This window comes from Labeo rohita, chromosome 15 (assembly GCF_022985175.1).
Source record: "Labeo rohita strain BAU-BD-2019 chromosome 15, IGBB_LRoh.1.0, whole genome shotgun sequence".
NCBI lineage: Eukaryota > Metazoa > Chordata > Actinopteri > Cypriniformes > Cyprinidae > Labeo > Labeo rohita.
This window is the reverse complement of record NC_066883.1, coordinates 1,754,035-1,769,300: the sequence shown is the minus strand read 5'-3', so window position 1 is coordinate 1,769,300 and position 15,266 is coordinate 1,754,035. Positions and strand designations below refer to the sequence as shown.

General features: G+C 36.5%; 1 protein-coding gene across 2 annotated transcripts in view; it reads right to left on the bottom strand.

Moving 5' to 3' along the window:
* The window catches only part of rsrc1 (arginine/serine-rich coiled-coil 1), a 176,348-nt gene that overhangs the window by 83,873 nt on the left and 77,209 nt on the right, over window positions 1-15,266 (bottom strand). For both annotated transcript variants that reach the window (XM_051128713.1, XM_051128715.1), the window contains exon 5: window positions 14,977-15,013. In XM_051128713.1, coding sequence (XP_050984670.1) covers window positions 14,977-15,013 — 37 coding nt within the window. The remainder of the gene's footprint in view (window positions 1-14,976; window positions 15,014-15,266) is intronic.

Genomic DNA, 15,266 nt, shown 5'->3' with positions numbered 1-15,266 from the left:
TTTAGAGGCTTGAAAATAGGTTTTAAAGTCTATTTCATAATGTCTATAGTTATGCATGCAGATCTGTAGTGTTTCTTTACAAAGTGACAACGCCAACTACTGGCCATTAATAAGCAATTTTAGTCATGTTTTGAATGTCGAACGTTGTCGTATTTGAGCAGAACTTCTCAAAGACGCAAAGGAAAAACTTTTCCCATTGTTAGTACAATCGTTGATGTTAAACGTGATTTTTTGGTAACTAGCATAAACTTTTTTAGAGGTTTTTTTTCCCCTCACTTTCTGAATTGAGGTCAACAATCCAGAATCTATAAAAAAAAAGGCACACTTCATCCAAAAATGAACATTTTGTCATCATCTACTCATCCTTGTCATTCCAAACCTTTCTTCTGCAACAACTCATTGACTGTTATTGTGTGAAGAAAAAGAAAAAAAAAAAAGTCTTGAACACTATTAGGAAGAGCACATGATGACTATAACTTAAATAGAGATTATGTTTAGCCCTTGTGCTGTGCTGAAAATGCTTACCAGCCTTTTAAAAATTGCTTGTAAATCTTACTATCATTAGGGCCCTACGATTAAAGGTCTTCACAGCAACCCGTCAAAATAAAAGTTCTGTTTAACTTGAAGAAATTGTGACAAATACATTACTTAATGTAATGATAGTACTACCACTAATAATACAATTATTATTAAAACATTATTTATAAGAAATATTTACCTGAATTTATTTACCAGAAAATGTAAATACACAACACAGTATTTCTGGGAAAAAAAATAAATAAATACTATAATAATAAATTATTTTTTTATACATAAAATCATTTAAGTAGAGATGCTTTTGATTGAATTTAATGAAACCATTAAAATTTAATCCAGCAAATTAATGAAGAAAAAAAAAAAAAAAAAAAACACTGCAGAAAAAAATACAAATTATTTTGAATGTAAATTGCTGTTAAGTTTCATGATTTCAGTCAATTAGAAAAAAAAAAAATATTTTTTGTTTTTTAACCATAAAGACAGTTTAGAAAACAATTAACAGAAAAAAATGGAATACATTTAAATAAAATTAAAAAAATTAATAAATAAATAAATAAATAAACAGAATTCTGTTTAAAAAAGAAAAAAAAGAAAAAAACACATTTCACCGGGCTGGATTTAATGTTCTTGTCAACTTTTTTCAATTAGCACAATTAGGAAAAACAGAGGTCTATAAGCTCAGACCTGTGCTAAATGAGCATGGCTACAACTGCATGTTTGCCGAATAAACGTGTCAATTTTCACTTTGGTCTGAACAGCAGGAGAGCTGATTGAAAATGCTAAATCATTCTCTACCAGTAGGTGGCGCTTTCACAACGGCAGAAATATAGCGGTTTCCCCTGTGATGGCAGTACATAAAGCTCTGCAGAACCTGACTTTGAAATGTGCAGTGCTCATATTTAATCAATGAAATCCCAGCCTTTTTAAGTTTAATCATCACATTAAGCCATATCACAATTCTTGTCTTTTCATTCTTAAATTTAAGACCTCCTGAAATCATAATTAAGACTTTCTTGTACCATTTAGGATTTGTTATGGCCTTCAATTTCATATAACTAAATTTAAGATTTCTTAGGAACCCACGGAAACCCTGCACAAAAATTATCAAATTTTTTGGAAAGTTGTTATACCCTGTGTGAGCAAAGTCAGTAACTTCTTGTCCAATATATGTGCAAACAAAACACATAACAGAAAAAAAAAGTAATATTTGGAAATATTACTACAAAAAAAAAAAGAAAAAGAAGAACTTGCCTATTTTTATGTAAGTGATTTTTGTGATCAAAGCTGAATTTTCAGCATCATTTCTCCAGTCTTCACATGATCCTTCAGAAATCATTCTAATATGCTGATTTACTGCTCAAGAAACATTTCTGATTATTATCAGCACTGTGCTGCTTCATAGTTTTGAAGAAACAATACTTTCAAATTACATTTTTTCAACATTTTTTGACAAATAGAATGATTTTTTTATTATTTTTTTTTAAATTGGCCTTTTTTGAAATGGCATTTATGTAAATAACGTGCAGAAGGGCACTTGGGTTTTTAGCTATAGAGTAAGTGTATGTGTAATAAAGCTGTATGTGTGATAAATGTAGAGGAATCAGAACTGTTCCAGCTGTCTCTCACAACACAAACAGACTTGATCTGTGAGCTAGCTTGGGCAGCAGAGATGATGAGTTCAGGTTTCATGGGGTTTAGTGTCCTGGTGAGCGGTCCTGGAGCAGCATCTATCTCTCATTCACTCACACAGCCGTCCCGCATAAACACTGAGCCAAACCAATTATCTCAATTACCACACCACAGCTCCACATCCACACCGCTCAGCGCTCATCCCCACTGGCTTCCTACTGTCTAGACTCATCCTCTGCTTAAACAGTCCACATCCATCCTGGACAGTAATATATTTCCTTTCCTTTTTCATACAGTGAGTCAGATTTGAAGAACTACGGTATTGTACTTTAGGGAAAACATTACCATGTCATTTTTTACTCCCTTTGTTTCTGGAAGAGCAGGGGTTGGAAAATCTTAATTTGTGAAACAGACTGATCTTCTGCTTTCCATGAATCACTACAATTATGTAGACAATTAACTGTTCCCACGTTTCACTGCCATAAAATTTCAAATGGTCAACGGAACAATGTTTACACATTAGCAATTAGACACAGCTGCAGTTCCCCAAAAAATACCATCAAGCTATCAGAAACAGAACATCAACTTGATCTTCTTTACATCCTGATGATATTTAGAAGAATCTTGGTGAACAAACAGTTGCCGGTAGCCATTGACTTACAGTATTTATTTTCCATACTATGGAAGTCCATATCATCAACTGTTTGGTTAACAACATTCTTCAAAATATCTTTTTTTGTGTTCAACAGTAGAAAGACACTCATACAACTTTCGTTGCACTTTCCTTCATTACCAATAGAGCTCAATGGATCTAACAACCATATAGCTAACAACGCTTTTAGGGAAAGCATCCCAGATTTGGAATAAACTTGAAGTTGAGTAAATGATAACCATTTTCATTTATGGTTGAACTATCCCTTTAAGCACCCTAGAGAAATATTAATATGCTGAAATGTATTTAAAATACATTTATTTAATGCTAAGTATACTACAAATACATTTACATATTATGTACCTAATAAAACTACCCTGCAATTGTACTACTACATTGGTATATTTAAGGTCTGCTAAATTGGAACAACTAATTTTGTACTTGCTGAAGTCCACCTAAAGATATACTTAAGTATATCTGATTGTGCTAAAGTGGAACTATTGCAAGTAAATATCCTGCATTTAAAGACCGATATTATTCAAAAATCATACAATCCTCATTAATAGTGACATTAAAACATATTTTAAGCTATATATTAAGAAATGTGCATTGTGCACATTTAGTACTCCAAATAAAGTGTAACTACAATTTTTATGTTACAATTTTTATTTTTATTAAGTCTCGAGCAATATGCCAATAAATGTTAATAGACTTAAACTGTACTTAATGAAATAAATGCATTTTTAAATCATTTTTTAAATTCATTCTTTTTTTTTTTTTTAATTAATCAAAAATGGCAGTAAACGAGTTTACACTGTTACAACAAATTCAGTTTTAAATAAATGCTGTTAACGGTATAATTATTAAAAAAGTTTTAAAAATATATATATGATGGTTTCCACAAAAATACGAAGCAGCACAATGTTGTTTTAATAATCAGAAACGTTTCTTGAGCAGCAAATCAGCACATTAGGATGATTTCTGAAGGATCACGTGACACTAAAATCAACTTTTGATCACAGGAATAAATTACATTTTAAAACATAACCAAACAGAAACTAGATTTTTAACTGCACTAATATATCACACATTTTGGATCAAATGAATTCAGAAATGGTGCAACTCTAAACTTCTGCACAACAGTATATAGAGTATATATACAGCCTATATAGTATAGACAGAGTTTATTCCAGTACTCATCGCTCATCTGATCTCATCTGACTTCTTCATCCTCATTTATAGTCATTTTTCATTTGTTATTTGCAACCTCTGGCCCATTCCTTAACCTAAAAAATAAATAAAAAAAGAAATAAGGACTGCAGCATTACGTTACAGGATCCCCCCTAGAAAATGCAATATTCCGTTTTTAATATCCAGGTCTATAAGATCAGGGTAGAGATGGGCTCCAGTGCAATATGTTTATTTATATATTTATAACAAATACTGCATATCAGGAGTTCTGGGCCGGGCGTCTATAAAATATAATGTTGTGTATGGATATCTTTTTTAAATATAATCTCAATATGAAATCGGAGGCCTTTTTACAATGTGCCATACTTCAGGACGGCGCTAACAGCATTTAGGAAAGCAGAGGCTGTTCATCTTTGTGTCTACAGTAGGCACTGCCGCTGCATAATAATAAGCTTTCCTGCCCCAAAATGTTATTTAGCCGCCTGACGCTCATTTCTCAAACTTCACCACTTTTACAATTTTCCCAAACTTTTATTTCCTTGATTATTGCCAACAAGATTTCATTACGTATTTAGAATGTAAACAAGCGTGAGTGATGACAGAGGTTTAACCGCGGCGGTCCTCGCCTTCAACCGCGCAATTCACACAAGCCCTCCCTCCTCCCGCTCCTGCGCGCGCACGCGCACGCGCGCACACACACGCGGCAGAGTCAGGCCAAAATGGAAGGCAATTGTATTAATAGACTTTTTTGACATGCACGTGTGTGTATTAGCGCACGTGTGTGTGTGTGCGTGTGCGTGCGCGCCCGAGCCGGAGCCGGAGCAAGAGCGGGCTGGGCGTTGGGCTCACACTCAACTCACATAAATCATGTAGAAGAAAAATGAACAAATGTGGCGGCTAACTCATCTCCTCGCCATCCGGAGAAAATGAAATTCACTGGAATACCTATCAAAACTGCAATCATCAGGAGATAAAATCGCCTTTGCTCTATCTGCACTTTCCGATTTAATTTCCTTTATGCCCTTGACATTCAGAGATACCATTTAGATAATGCGTATACAGTAAGGGACCGGTTCGCCCGCCGTGATATATATACGCCGGGACCTCGCGCTAAATCCAACAGCATCATTTGGAAATGGAGATGCGATATTTCTTTGTTGTTTTTGTTCCGTCGCCACATCTATGCAAAGAGGGACGCGTCTTAACGGAGAGCGAGATAAAGCGGCGGGATATGAAAGCCGTGCCCGTCCCCTCTATCAGTATGACATGCAATTATGTCTGGGCAGGCGTCAGGTTAAAGGTCAGCCCGACGACTCCATCATTTAGCCGCGCGGCTTATTTCACAAATGCGGGGAGACGGAGGCCCGTGGCAGACTCGCAGACACCTCCGATCTGATGAAATCATTAGTGTAATAAGCATGTAAATCTGCTCGCAAATTATCCTCGCGCAGCTCCTCGGCTTTCATTTAGCTGACGCTCGGCGAGGCGTTGTCAGATCACCTCTTTATCCCACGATCAAATTACCGGCGCGCACGGCGGAGCGAGACGGGGTCCGCGGACGAGCGCCGAAGGCCGTGTCCGGACGCCGCCCGCTTTCTGCCGCTCTATTGATTTCTGAAGGCCTGATCTTCCCTCGTTCTGTTAGAGGAAGACAGGTGCTTTTGATGATGTTATGGGATAAATCTATTATTAAGCACCCAAAGATCTGCTGGAGCCAAAACAGAGCCGTTTCTCGCAATCGCTGAAGCGTAAATAATTCATTACACATAAACAAGGCCTCAAAAGCAAAAACCCATGGGGAAAATCAGTTTTACATATCATTTCTGCATTTTTAAAGCTGATGGACATGAGATTAAGACAGAATGACCCAATACAGAACGCGGTACATAAATTCAACTTATCAGATGGAGGCTGCTTTTTCTTTCACTGTGATTATTTACCCGCGCATCCGGTCTAGCTAGATTCAGGCCTCTATAATGAAGAAAAATTGTACAAGAGAGATCAGTAAAGCAATAAACTAAAAAACACACAGAAAAACAAATAAACATCCTCAGTTCTTCTACACAAAGCTAATAAGCATAACCATAAAAGTCTCACAAAGAAACAAGGTTAAATGAGATTTGCCATCTAAACTGTGCTCGCCATTCGACAAAATTAACAAGATCCGCATTTTCTCGAAAACGCTGTTGAAATACAGTTAGGTTTCAGTAACTGGATATTTTTGGAGCTAATGGTGGCGAACGCAAGATTAGTAGTAGCTACTTTTAAGATTGTTAAGAAGTTGCCTCTGTCTAGACTTTGTAAAGTTGCCCATCTTTTAACACTGGCAGATCTGAAGCTTGTAAATGCGGGGCTGTTTATGGCTCATGTTTGCAGGGTAAATTTGAATGTATTTCGGGGAGGGATGCGGGGGGTGTAGACTTGCTGTTCGTCGGCACAAATCTTAGTAAAATACTGCAGCACCTGGTGTCTGACGAGCGGATGCAATCTACCCGCTTTTATAAAGTCGACAATAAATTCTCAAGTACAATTTTCACATATTCAAATTTTCAGGACTCGCAGATCTGAACACGGGCAGACTCACGCATCTGCATGTTTTACTGAACTACCACCTCATTGCATTTAAAGCACAAATATTGATGAACTGCTAGTTGATCAAGTGAGTCTAACAGTGACATACTGTACATGTATCACAGACAATCATTTTAAACACATTTAACATTTTAAGGCTGTAATATGCTAAATTGATTTCATGGCACCATTAAAAATCAAATAATGTTTTGTTTTGTTTTTTTCTTCAGGCCATTACACTGTGTTTGAAGTCTGAATAGATTTAACAACACTTTTAAGGTAGTAACACTGCAATTTTGTCATGTTAAGCCCAAAGTACTTCGTTTTTAGACATTCACTACAGTATGCGTACACCACATACATTTTAGGACTGGGTATTGACACACATCTCATGATTCGATTAGATTATGACTCACAAGCTTGTGATTCAATTCGGTTTACGATTCAATATCAGTTATTTTGGATATAAATCAGGTACAGTATCTGCCAAATTGGTCTCAAGGAAAAAAAAATCTCTTAACTAATGGTGTAAAATATACATGAGAGTCAGTTTGTACTATACTACTTTAATACTGAAGGTTAAAATTAACTGATTTGTATACAAAAATAAAGTTTACTGTACAAACTTGACAATTAGAGAATTATATTTCTACTCCAATTCGGTTTTTGAAACATCAACATTTTAATGGTAGCTGTCATAAAAATTTGACATATTTATTCAAACAAAAATTCAATATCGAAATATAGCTGCAAGCAGCAATATTACAGGGCCAAGCACTACAGAGGCTAAATGAGGAGCTAAGCATGGCATAGTGTCAGACCAACTAAAACAATGAGGAATTGAAGCCATTTTAGGATAATTTTATTTAAAATTGGTTAAAAAATAAATAAATAAATAAAATAATAATAATGATAAAAAAAAATAATAACAATAATAATAAAAACAACCACAAGTAATATGATTTAATAGGTTATCCAGGGCTCAACACGGTCGGGCCAGTCGTCAAAATTTTCACTGGCCCTGCCACAAAAAAAATAAAATACTTGCTGTTATCATTGTTTTTTGACTCGTTATCTTTTATTTTAATAAAAAAGCTTGTATGACCCCAAAATTTTACATACCAATTCAACTGTACAATTCTCGATTCCAATTTCGATACCATAGCAAAACCTGCTAGCCTAACAAATACAAATTTCAAACATTTGTTTGTTCATTAATATTTTATTATAAATGAAAAGATGTTTTAGGGAAAAACAGCAGACAGACTGTATGAACGCAAACTCAGTCTCTGTCAGCAGGTGGCGCTTATGGAATAACAGTGATATTACGTTTCCTTGGTTACCGCTGTAAGCAAAGCAGTGTTGTGTTTATGAATGCAACTTTAAATTCATTATACAGAGGCAAATGAAAATAAAACACCATGTAAACTTTTCTTAAAACAGTCAGTTGCCCTCAGAGACACATCCATATAAACCCGTTTCAAAATTTAGGATAATACTTCCAATATTTCGCGCATTAAACCGTGATCTTGCTTTGCCTGCTACAGTATTTTTTCCTATTTGCGTTAGTCTTCAGCATCTTTTGAAGAATGATTGCATGCAATTGGAACAGAGATCGGTTGAAATATGCCCGGCCGATCGGTGCATCGGTACTTCACTGTGTAAATTGAACATAGATTAATCATTGCTAAAGCTAATGTTAATCGTCAAGACAAGTGTTCTGACATACTTTTGTAGGCTATATGTCCGTCAGTGACGATGATCAAATTTGTGACAAATTCGTCAACTGTCCCGAGCATTTTTCCCGCTGGCCCCGGGCCATCAGGCATTCCTTATTGTGGAGCCCTGGGTTATCCCTTTTGACCAATAGGTGGTGGTGTTATCAAATTGATGTGGTATGGTCAGGAGACAACTGCCTATACAAAGTTTGGTGTCAATATGTCAAAGCTTTGCAGAGATACAGCCTCAGGCGTAATCTGGCTAATGCAATCAAAAGATATTAGAATTTTTGGAAATTTCATAATTAATGGCTGATTAATGAATGGTTTATTACTCTTGACCAATAGGTGGCGCTGTTACCAAACTGATGTGGCATGGTCAGTGAGAGGTGGCAATGGCACATAAAAAAAACATTCCGCATCAAAGCTTTGCAGAGATACAGCCTCAGATGCTGCTTGGCATCTTTCCAGCAAATTTGTTGATGCGCTAAACGAAAACTGTTTCCTGCTGCATATCGACACGAAATCCATAACTTTTTGTCAGCATGGTCCGAAGATGATCTGAGTCAAATTTAGTGAAAAATTGGAGCAAAGGTCTAGGAGGAGTTCGAAAAAGTAGGTTTTCAACATAAATCAAAATGGCGGAAAGGAAATTCGTCCAATTATGGCATAATTGACATCAATGTTCTCGGCATGATCCAAGGAATATATCAAGACCAGTTTCATTAGAGTAGGTTAATTAAAATAAAAGTTCTTAGCATTTTAAAACATTTAATTATAACTTTTGACCACAAGGTGGCACTGCCTCCAAAATTTTTTTTGAGTACTGTCAGGGTATGAGTCAGTGAGTACATACAGAGTTTTGTAAAGATACAGCAATGTGTTCATAATATATAGCATTTTTTGACAAAATTCAAAATGGTCAATGCCCAAAACGGCTGTCATTGAAAAGTTATAAGCAAAAACAGCCATTTTTCATATCTCCTGACCACTAGGTGGCACTGTGCTGAAAACCTGCAGGTAGCCTCAGGTCATGCTTGTTATAACACACACCAAGTTTGGTCTTGATACGCCAAACCGTTGTGGAGATATAGCCTCACATCCATTTTTGCGTGCTTCTCATTACATTTGTTTGCGTGTTATTTCCAAAACGGTTTGACTAATCAGCTTGAATTTCATAACTTTTTGCCAGTATGGTCTGATGATGATCTGAGCCAATTTTGGTGAAAATCAGACAAACCGTCTAGGATGAATTTAAAAAAGTAGGTTTTTAGAACAATTAAAATTTGCACAAAAAAAACATTTTTACATTTTGGTGTTCATTCGACTCAGCATAAGCCAAGGAATCAGAGGGTATTTGCTTCTGTGCCTTGATTAAAAGTTATTAGCATAAACTTTTTTTTTTTTTTTTTTTTTCTGAACAAGTGGTGGCGGTAAAGAGTTTGAGTTAGAGACTCTAAATTTGCTGTGATTAATGTTGAGACTGTCCTCTATCAGTGTACCACATTTCACAACTTTCCTGCAAGCGGTTCTATGGGCTGCCATAGACTTCCAGAGCGGAAGAAAAAGAAGACTAACGGATACAACAGGTACTTTCACTGCTTGTCCCCTAAAAACAGTAAAAAATTATAATGATGTTGTGCGTATATTTAGCAAAATGCTCTTCTCTAGAGCTGATTTTTCTAGCTGACTAACAAGTTCATGGTCACAAAATATGTTGTTTTCTGAGGCAAATGTGACGTTACGTGACATTGTTTAGAAGCTGTTATATTGACATGTTTTGCAGTTGAAACACCGATTAAGCAATTACATGAGACAAGATACGGATTTTGCTAAGTTTTACTCTTTCTATTAACACACCGTCAGATGTTCATGTTCATTTCATGCTGTAACTGCTATTAAAGTGAAGGAGATGATCAGTTCACATGCACTTCTCTTGAACTGAGGTGCTACACCCACAAAAAGTGTTTCCAGACTATTTTTTGTGACATTCGAAGTATCGACACTGTGTTAAACAAAAAATATATTGTCTTGATAATATAGAGAAAGTTTATTTGGTAACCAAAATACCAATAATAACCAGGAAAAAATGATGCATAATAAAGGACTTTTGATTACAACCAAGCCTGAAATACACCAGGACCCTTATTTTGAAATGTCTATGCTTTACTATTGGCTGCTCATTTCAAAACATGAGGGAGATAAAATATGCACTCATATGACTCTATCTATCCACAACATATTACTGTATGAACACTAATGTCATAATTCATCAGTAGTAGATCGTAAGCACTCTATTGGCATAAATGTGCGGTATTGATTGACTGCAAACTGCTCTGAAACCACGGACCTGTAGAATGCGCAACAACGCCAAATTGTTTTATTTGTAGCATACATCAATTTATGAATCATAATTCCCATTTTCCATTCCCAAATATACAATATCACCAATTAAAATAATTAATAATTAAAAATAATAATTACATATATTATACATTTAAGATAATAAACACTGATTGTTGTTGTTGTTTTTTTTTTTTACTTTTTATTTATCCGCACACATGCTCCTAAATACATTTTACAGTTCCTACACATTTATTTTTAGTTGCAAATGCAACTGAACTGCTCACCCTGTGTTTGTGAGAGTACACAGACTTTTAAATATTATTTAACCCTACTGTTGAGAGAACCAAAAAAAAAAAAAAAAAAGTAGAGTCTCTGAGGGCAGAATGACCTTTGCTGGTGTCTGTTCATATGTCTGTGCTCTCCAGGCTTGGCACATCGGTTTGGTCATGTGGAGAGACTCTTTTCAAACAGACATATTGATTGAAGAGGGTTATGCATGTAATCTTCTTTTCAATAATTCACTGTGCTTTTATACAGCTGTAGATCAATGCATGCGCTCATAAACTCTCCTCCCCTTTCACTCTCTCCTCTGTCAAATCTCTCTTTCCATCAGCCCTGCTCAATCTTTCCTTTCATCCTCTGTTCCCTCTACATCTGTCCGTCTCTCTGTCCTAATGAAGACGAGTTAATTACACATTAACCTGCGACACACAGTCAAAATCAATAAAAATGGTTCATTCTCTGGAAATGGTGCCATTCCGATGATGTGATACTGAACCAAGTCATGTGATTTGAAAGATATTACAGTTCAGGGTGTAATTCCAAAGTAAAATAATAACTATGGCAATACAACAATTTTAATAAATAATTTTGATATACCATAGCCATTATGCACTAACCTAAACATTTTGACTATTATGTTATGAAAAAGAAATGTTGTGGATCATTAATATTGTTTTTGCAAATATAATGTGATTTATTAAAATGCATACGAAAAAGTACTTTGTTATCCATTCGCATTATGAATATTTTATCACTTTTCTGTGATAAGCACAGCACTGCATGGTTGAGCATTGGGCTAGTGACAATAAATAACTATTAGTATTTTGTTGCATGTAAATCCTACAAGTTATTTTTTTCAGTATAGGCAGATGTCTGTTGTGGGTGTTCTTGGCCGTTTTTTGTTGAGCCGTTTTTAAAATATTGTTTATATCGATATTGGAATTATATTGTATCGACCCGAAATTAAGAAATATATTGTGATATAAATTTTGGCCATATCATCCAAACCTGCGTTCACATAATTCAACTGAGCCAATTGAAACTTCAATGTCTCGAGTCAACATGCAATTTCAGCTTGTAAAGTGAAAGCACAGACCAATCTTAAAGTCCCCATGAAATCAAAATTGAAGTGTGGCTTTCAGTATGAATATGTTAGCCTTAAGGTTATCTATAAGGTACTGTGTTTCAAAACTGTGACAAAATTAGCGCAGGTGCACTTTTGCTGTTGTAAAGATGGTAAAAACGGTCGGCGGTCTAAAAACGTTGTCCCTATTCTCTTAATGAGTCATTGGTGTGTTTTGGGCGTAACGTGCAATAAACCAATCAGAGTCTCATCTCCCATTCCCTTTAAGAGCCAGTTGGCGGATTCGCTATTTACACGGCGGAACTTGCTAGAACAAAGACTGAATGCTGCTCCAGAGAGCAGGGCCGAGCCCCCTCAAATGAGTTACTGTGGACCCCTTTTCCATCCTCTCCCCTCCTTGCTGAAAGTAATCGTTTTCGAAAGTGAAAGTGAAACCAAAAAAACAGCTCACATATGAAAGCGATTATATTTATGTACACAATAATAATCTTTTACATTGTAATGCTTTCATTTGTAATATTTGGCATGTTTGTGCGCTGCTGTGCGCCCCTGTGTATGTAATAAGCAGAGTGTATGTGCATTGTGCACTTGCCTATAGGTGCACATTACTAACGCGCTCTTTAAATGACAAAAAAAAAAAAAATATTGAGCCATTTGACTTTAAACCAGGTTTTAGTTGGTCAATGGCGCAGTCTATTTCAGTTGCCTCAAAAAAGCAACGCACTAACAATGCGCCTGAACACACCTCATTTTCAGACCAGCACAGCCAAGGGTGCATAAATGCATTTGCTATTTAAACAACGTGGCACAGGATGTGAAAATGATACCTGCGTCGGGCTGAAACTAGCAATGAACACTTGTGGCGGTGCATGATAGGGCCCATGTTCACAGAATTTGTATTTCCTGTACAGTGAATGACAACAATTTTTAACCAAATATCTAAACTGAAGCTGACTGCCTCAAGTTTTTGAGTTCACTCAACTTCTGACTTTAATTATAAAGCCTAATGCGGAAGCTGCGGCTGAAATCGTTTTTTTTGTTTGTTTGTTTTTTTTAACGGTTTTTAAATTATAGAATTTCTTACAGAATAAGAAAATTCTATTCCAAGTACAGCACACATAAAGTTGTCAACATGATGCAAAAGTTCAACAAATCACTTGTTAAATATCTTTGCAGAAAAGATGCATTAACTACAACTACATCTTGTACAAACTTGTCTTTTACATATGTTAAGAAAAAATACGAGGAAAAAGCTTTAAAAACTCAAGGTAATTCAAATTCAAAATGACTGAAGGTATAACACGAGTAGATTATTATTAACTATAATAATCATGATGATGCAAACACGAAATATCAGTTGTACAATAGTAGTTATTCACTGGTTTCTTATTTGCTGCTTTTCCATTGTTTTTTCTATATAAACATCTATGTTTGACCGTTGCATTCGCGTCTTTTGCAGCGCCTCGTGCATGAAACGGCATTATAAAAACGCGGTGCTCAAGTTAAAAGAAGTTCACTGGCATCTTCTTGCATGTGTTCCCTATTCCACTGTCCACGTCGCATCTTTGTCAACACAAAAGTGTATTCTGTGTGCACACAAAATTGCGATTCCTTGATTTCTAAAAAATAAAATTGTGGCAAAATATTTAATTCTAATGAATCAATGAAAATCTGAAAAAAAAACAGAAAGCCCTACACAAACCGCAGCAGCGCGCGGACAGTCTGCTCCGGTCCAAAGACACAATGGCATATTTGAGTCGGCGCAGGCCATAAAACGTATTTGACCCATTTGAATTCTACACCGAATGCTATATTTTATAGCAATACGGATGAGATTGTGGATGTCATACGCTGTCAAACGCAGCTTTACAGAGCTCAATGGCTCTAGCCTAAGCTGCAATACAAACGAAACGCTACTGGCTATTTTAAAAAGGGGGCGGGACTGCTTGATATGTCCCACCCTGGCAGTTGAAATTACGTCAACACATAGAATAACGCAGCGTGTTTCAAAGCACTTCAGTGGACCTTTAACTGTTAAGTTGACAACAGCTTTACCCAAAAATCTAAACTGAAGCTGTTTGTCTCAAGTTTTTGAGTTCACTCAACTTCTGATTTGTTCTAAACTCTACCACGAGTGTTTCTTAGCAGGATCACCAGTGAGAAGTCTTGAGAAGGAATGAGCGGGAATATGTGAAAAAGACTTGATTTGAGAATATAAGCATGATAATTGATAAAGATTAAGGTCAGGTGTGTCAAGTGACCCTTAAAGGGCCAGGCCTGCGTTTAATATTCAGGGTGTGGAGCTCAGGGAGGTGAGTGTACATTCAGAGAGTCAGGACCCCGCTGTGACCTCTCTCCATTATTCATCCCGCACAAAAAAAAAAGCAGAAATGGAAACTCGGTTCCACCCAGGAGGAGAAAAGCATTCCTTTAACTTCAGTGCATGGCACTCTGACCCCAGATTAGAAAACCCAGCAAATGTTGGACGTTACATTTTTAAACACTCCCTAGGGCTCATTTTAAGGGCCAACAGCGCGCCCTACATCCAGAGAGACGGAGGCAGGAAGGCACTGTGATCTCTCCAGATGTGTTCAGAGGTAACGTGTGCTTGACATGAGTCTGTGAACCGTACGGCGAGTTTATACGTTCAACTGGAAACTGAACAGCTTGAGGATACAGATCAAAACAAAAACACTGCACCAGTGAATCTGGGTACTTCGTCCTATTGACTCTAAATGCATTTACAAAACACACACTTCATCTTTACAGGGGAAAGAAATGATTTAACACAACACCTTTTTGTAAGGGGAAGGGGACAAACTAAAGAGCAACTGTCATGAAAACCCAGGCACTCATGTGGGAGTGAGTCTGTCTGAGCTACTCAAAAGCAATTGCTGAACATTCATTTTGGATGCAGATATCAAAGATTGAGAAAACGCTGAAGGGGGGGAAGAAGCAGAACTTACCAGATGTTCTAATCCAGCTTTGATGTTTCCCGTTTCCCTGCAACACAAGAACAAATTTGCTCCACTGTAAATAACGCAAAGACAGCAAGCGTCCCGTTCACCCTGAACTCCCACTCACTCTCCTCCTCTCATGGATCGCCCGTGTTTTTTAATAGATTTACTGTATATATCTATATATGCTTACTGGGTTCCATGAGGGCAAGAGATTTCAAAAGGGCTTTTACTCCCTTTAAAACAATCACACATCATGAGTGGAGAGAGTTAGAGAGAACATCAGAAATGGCAGCGGT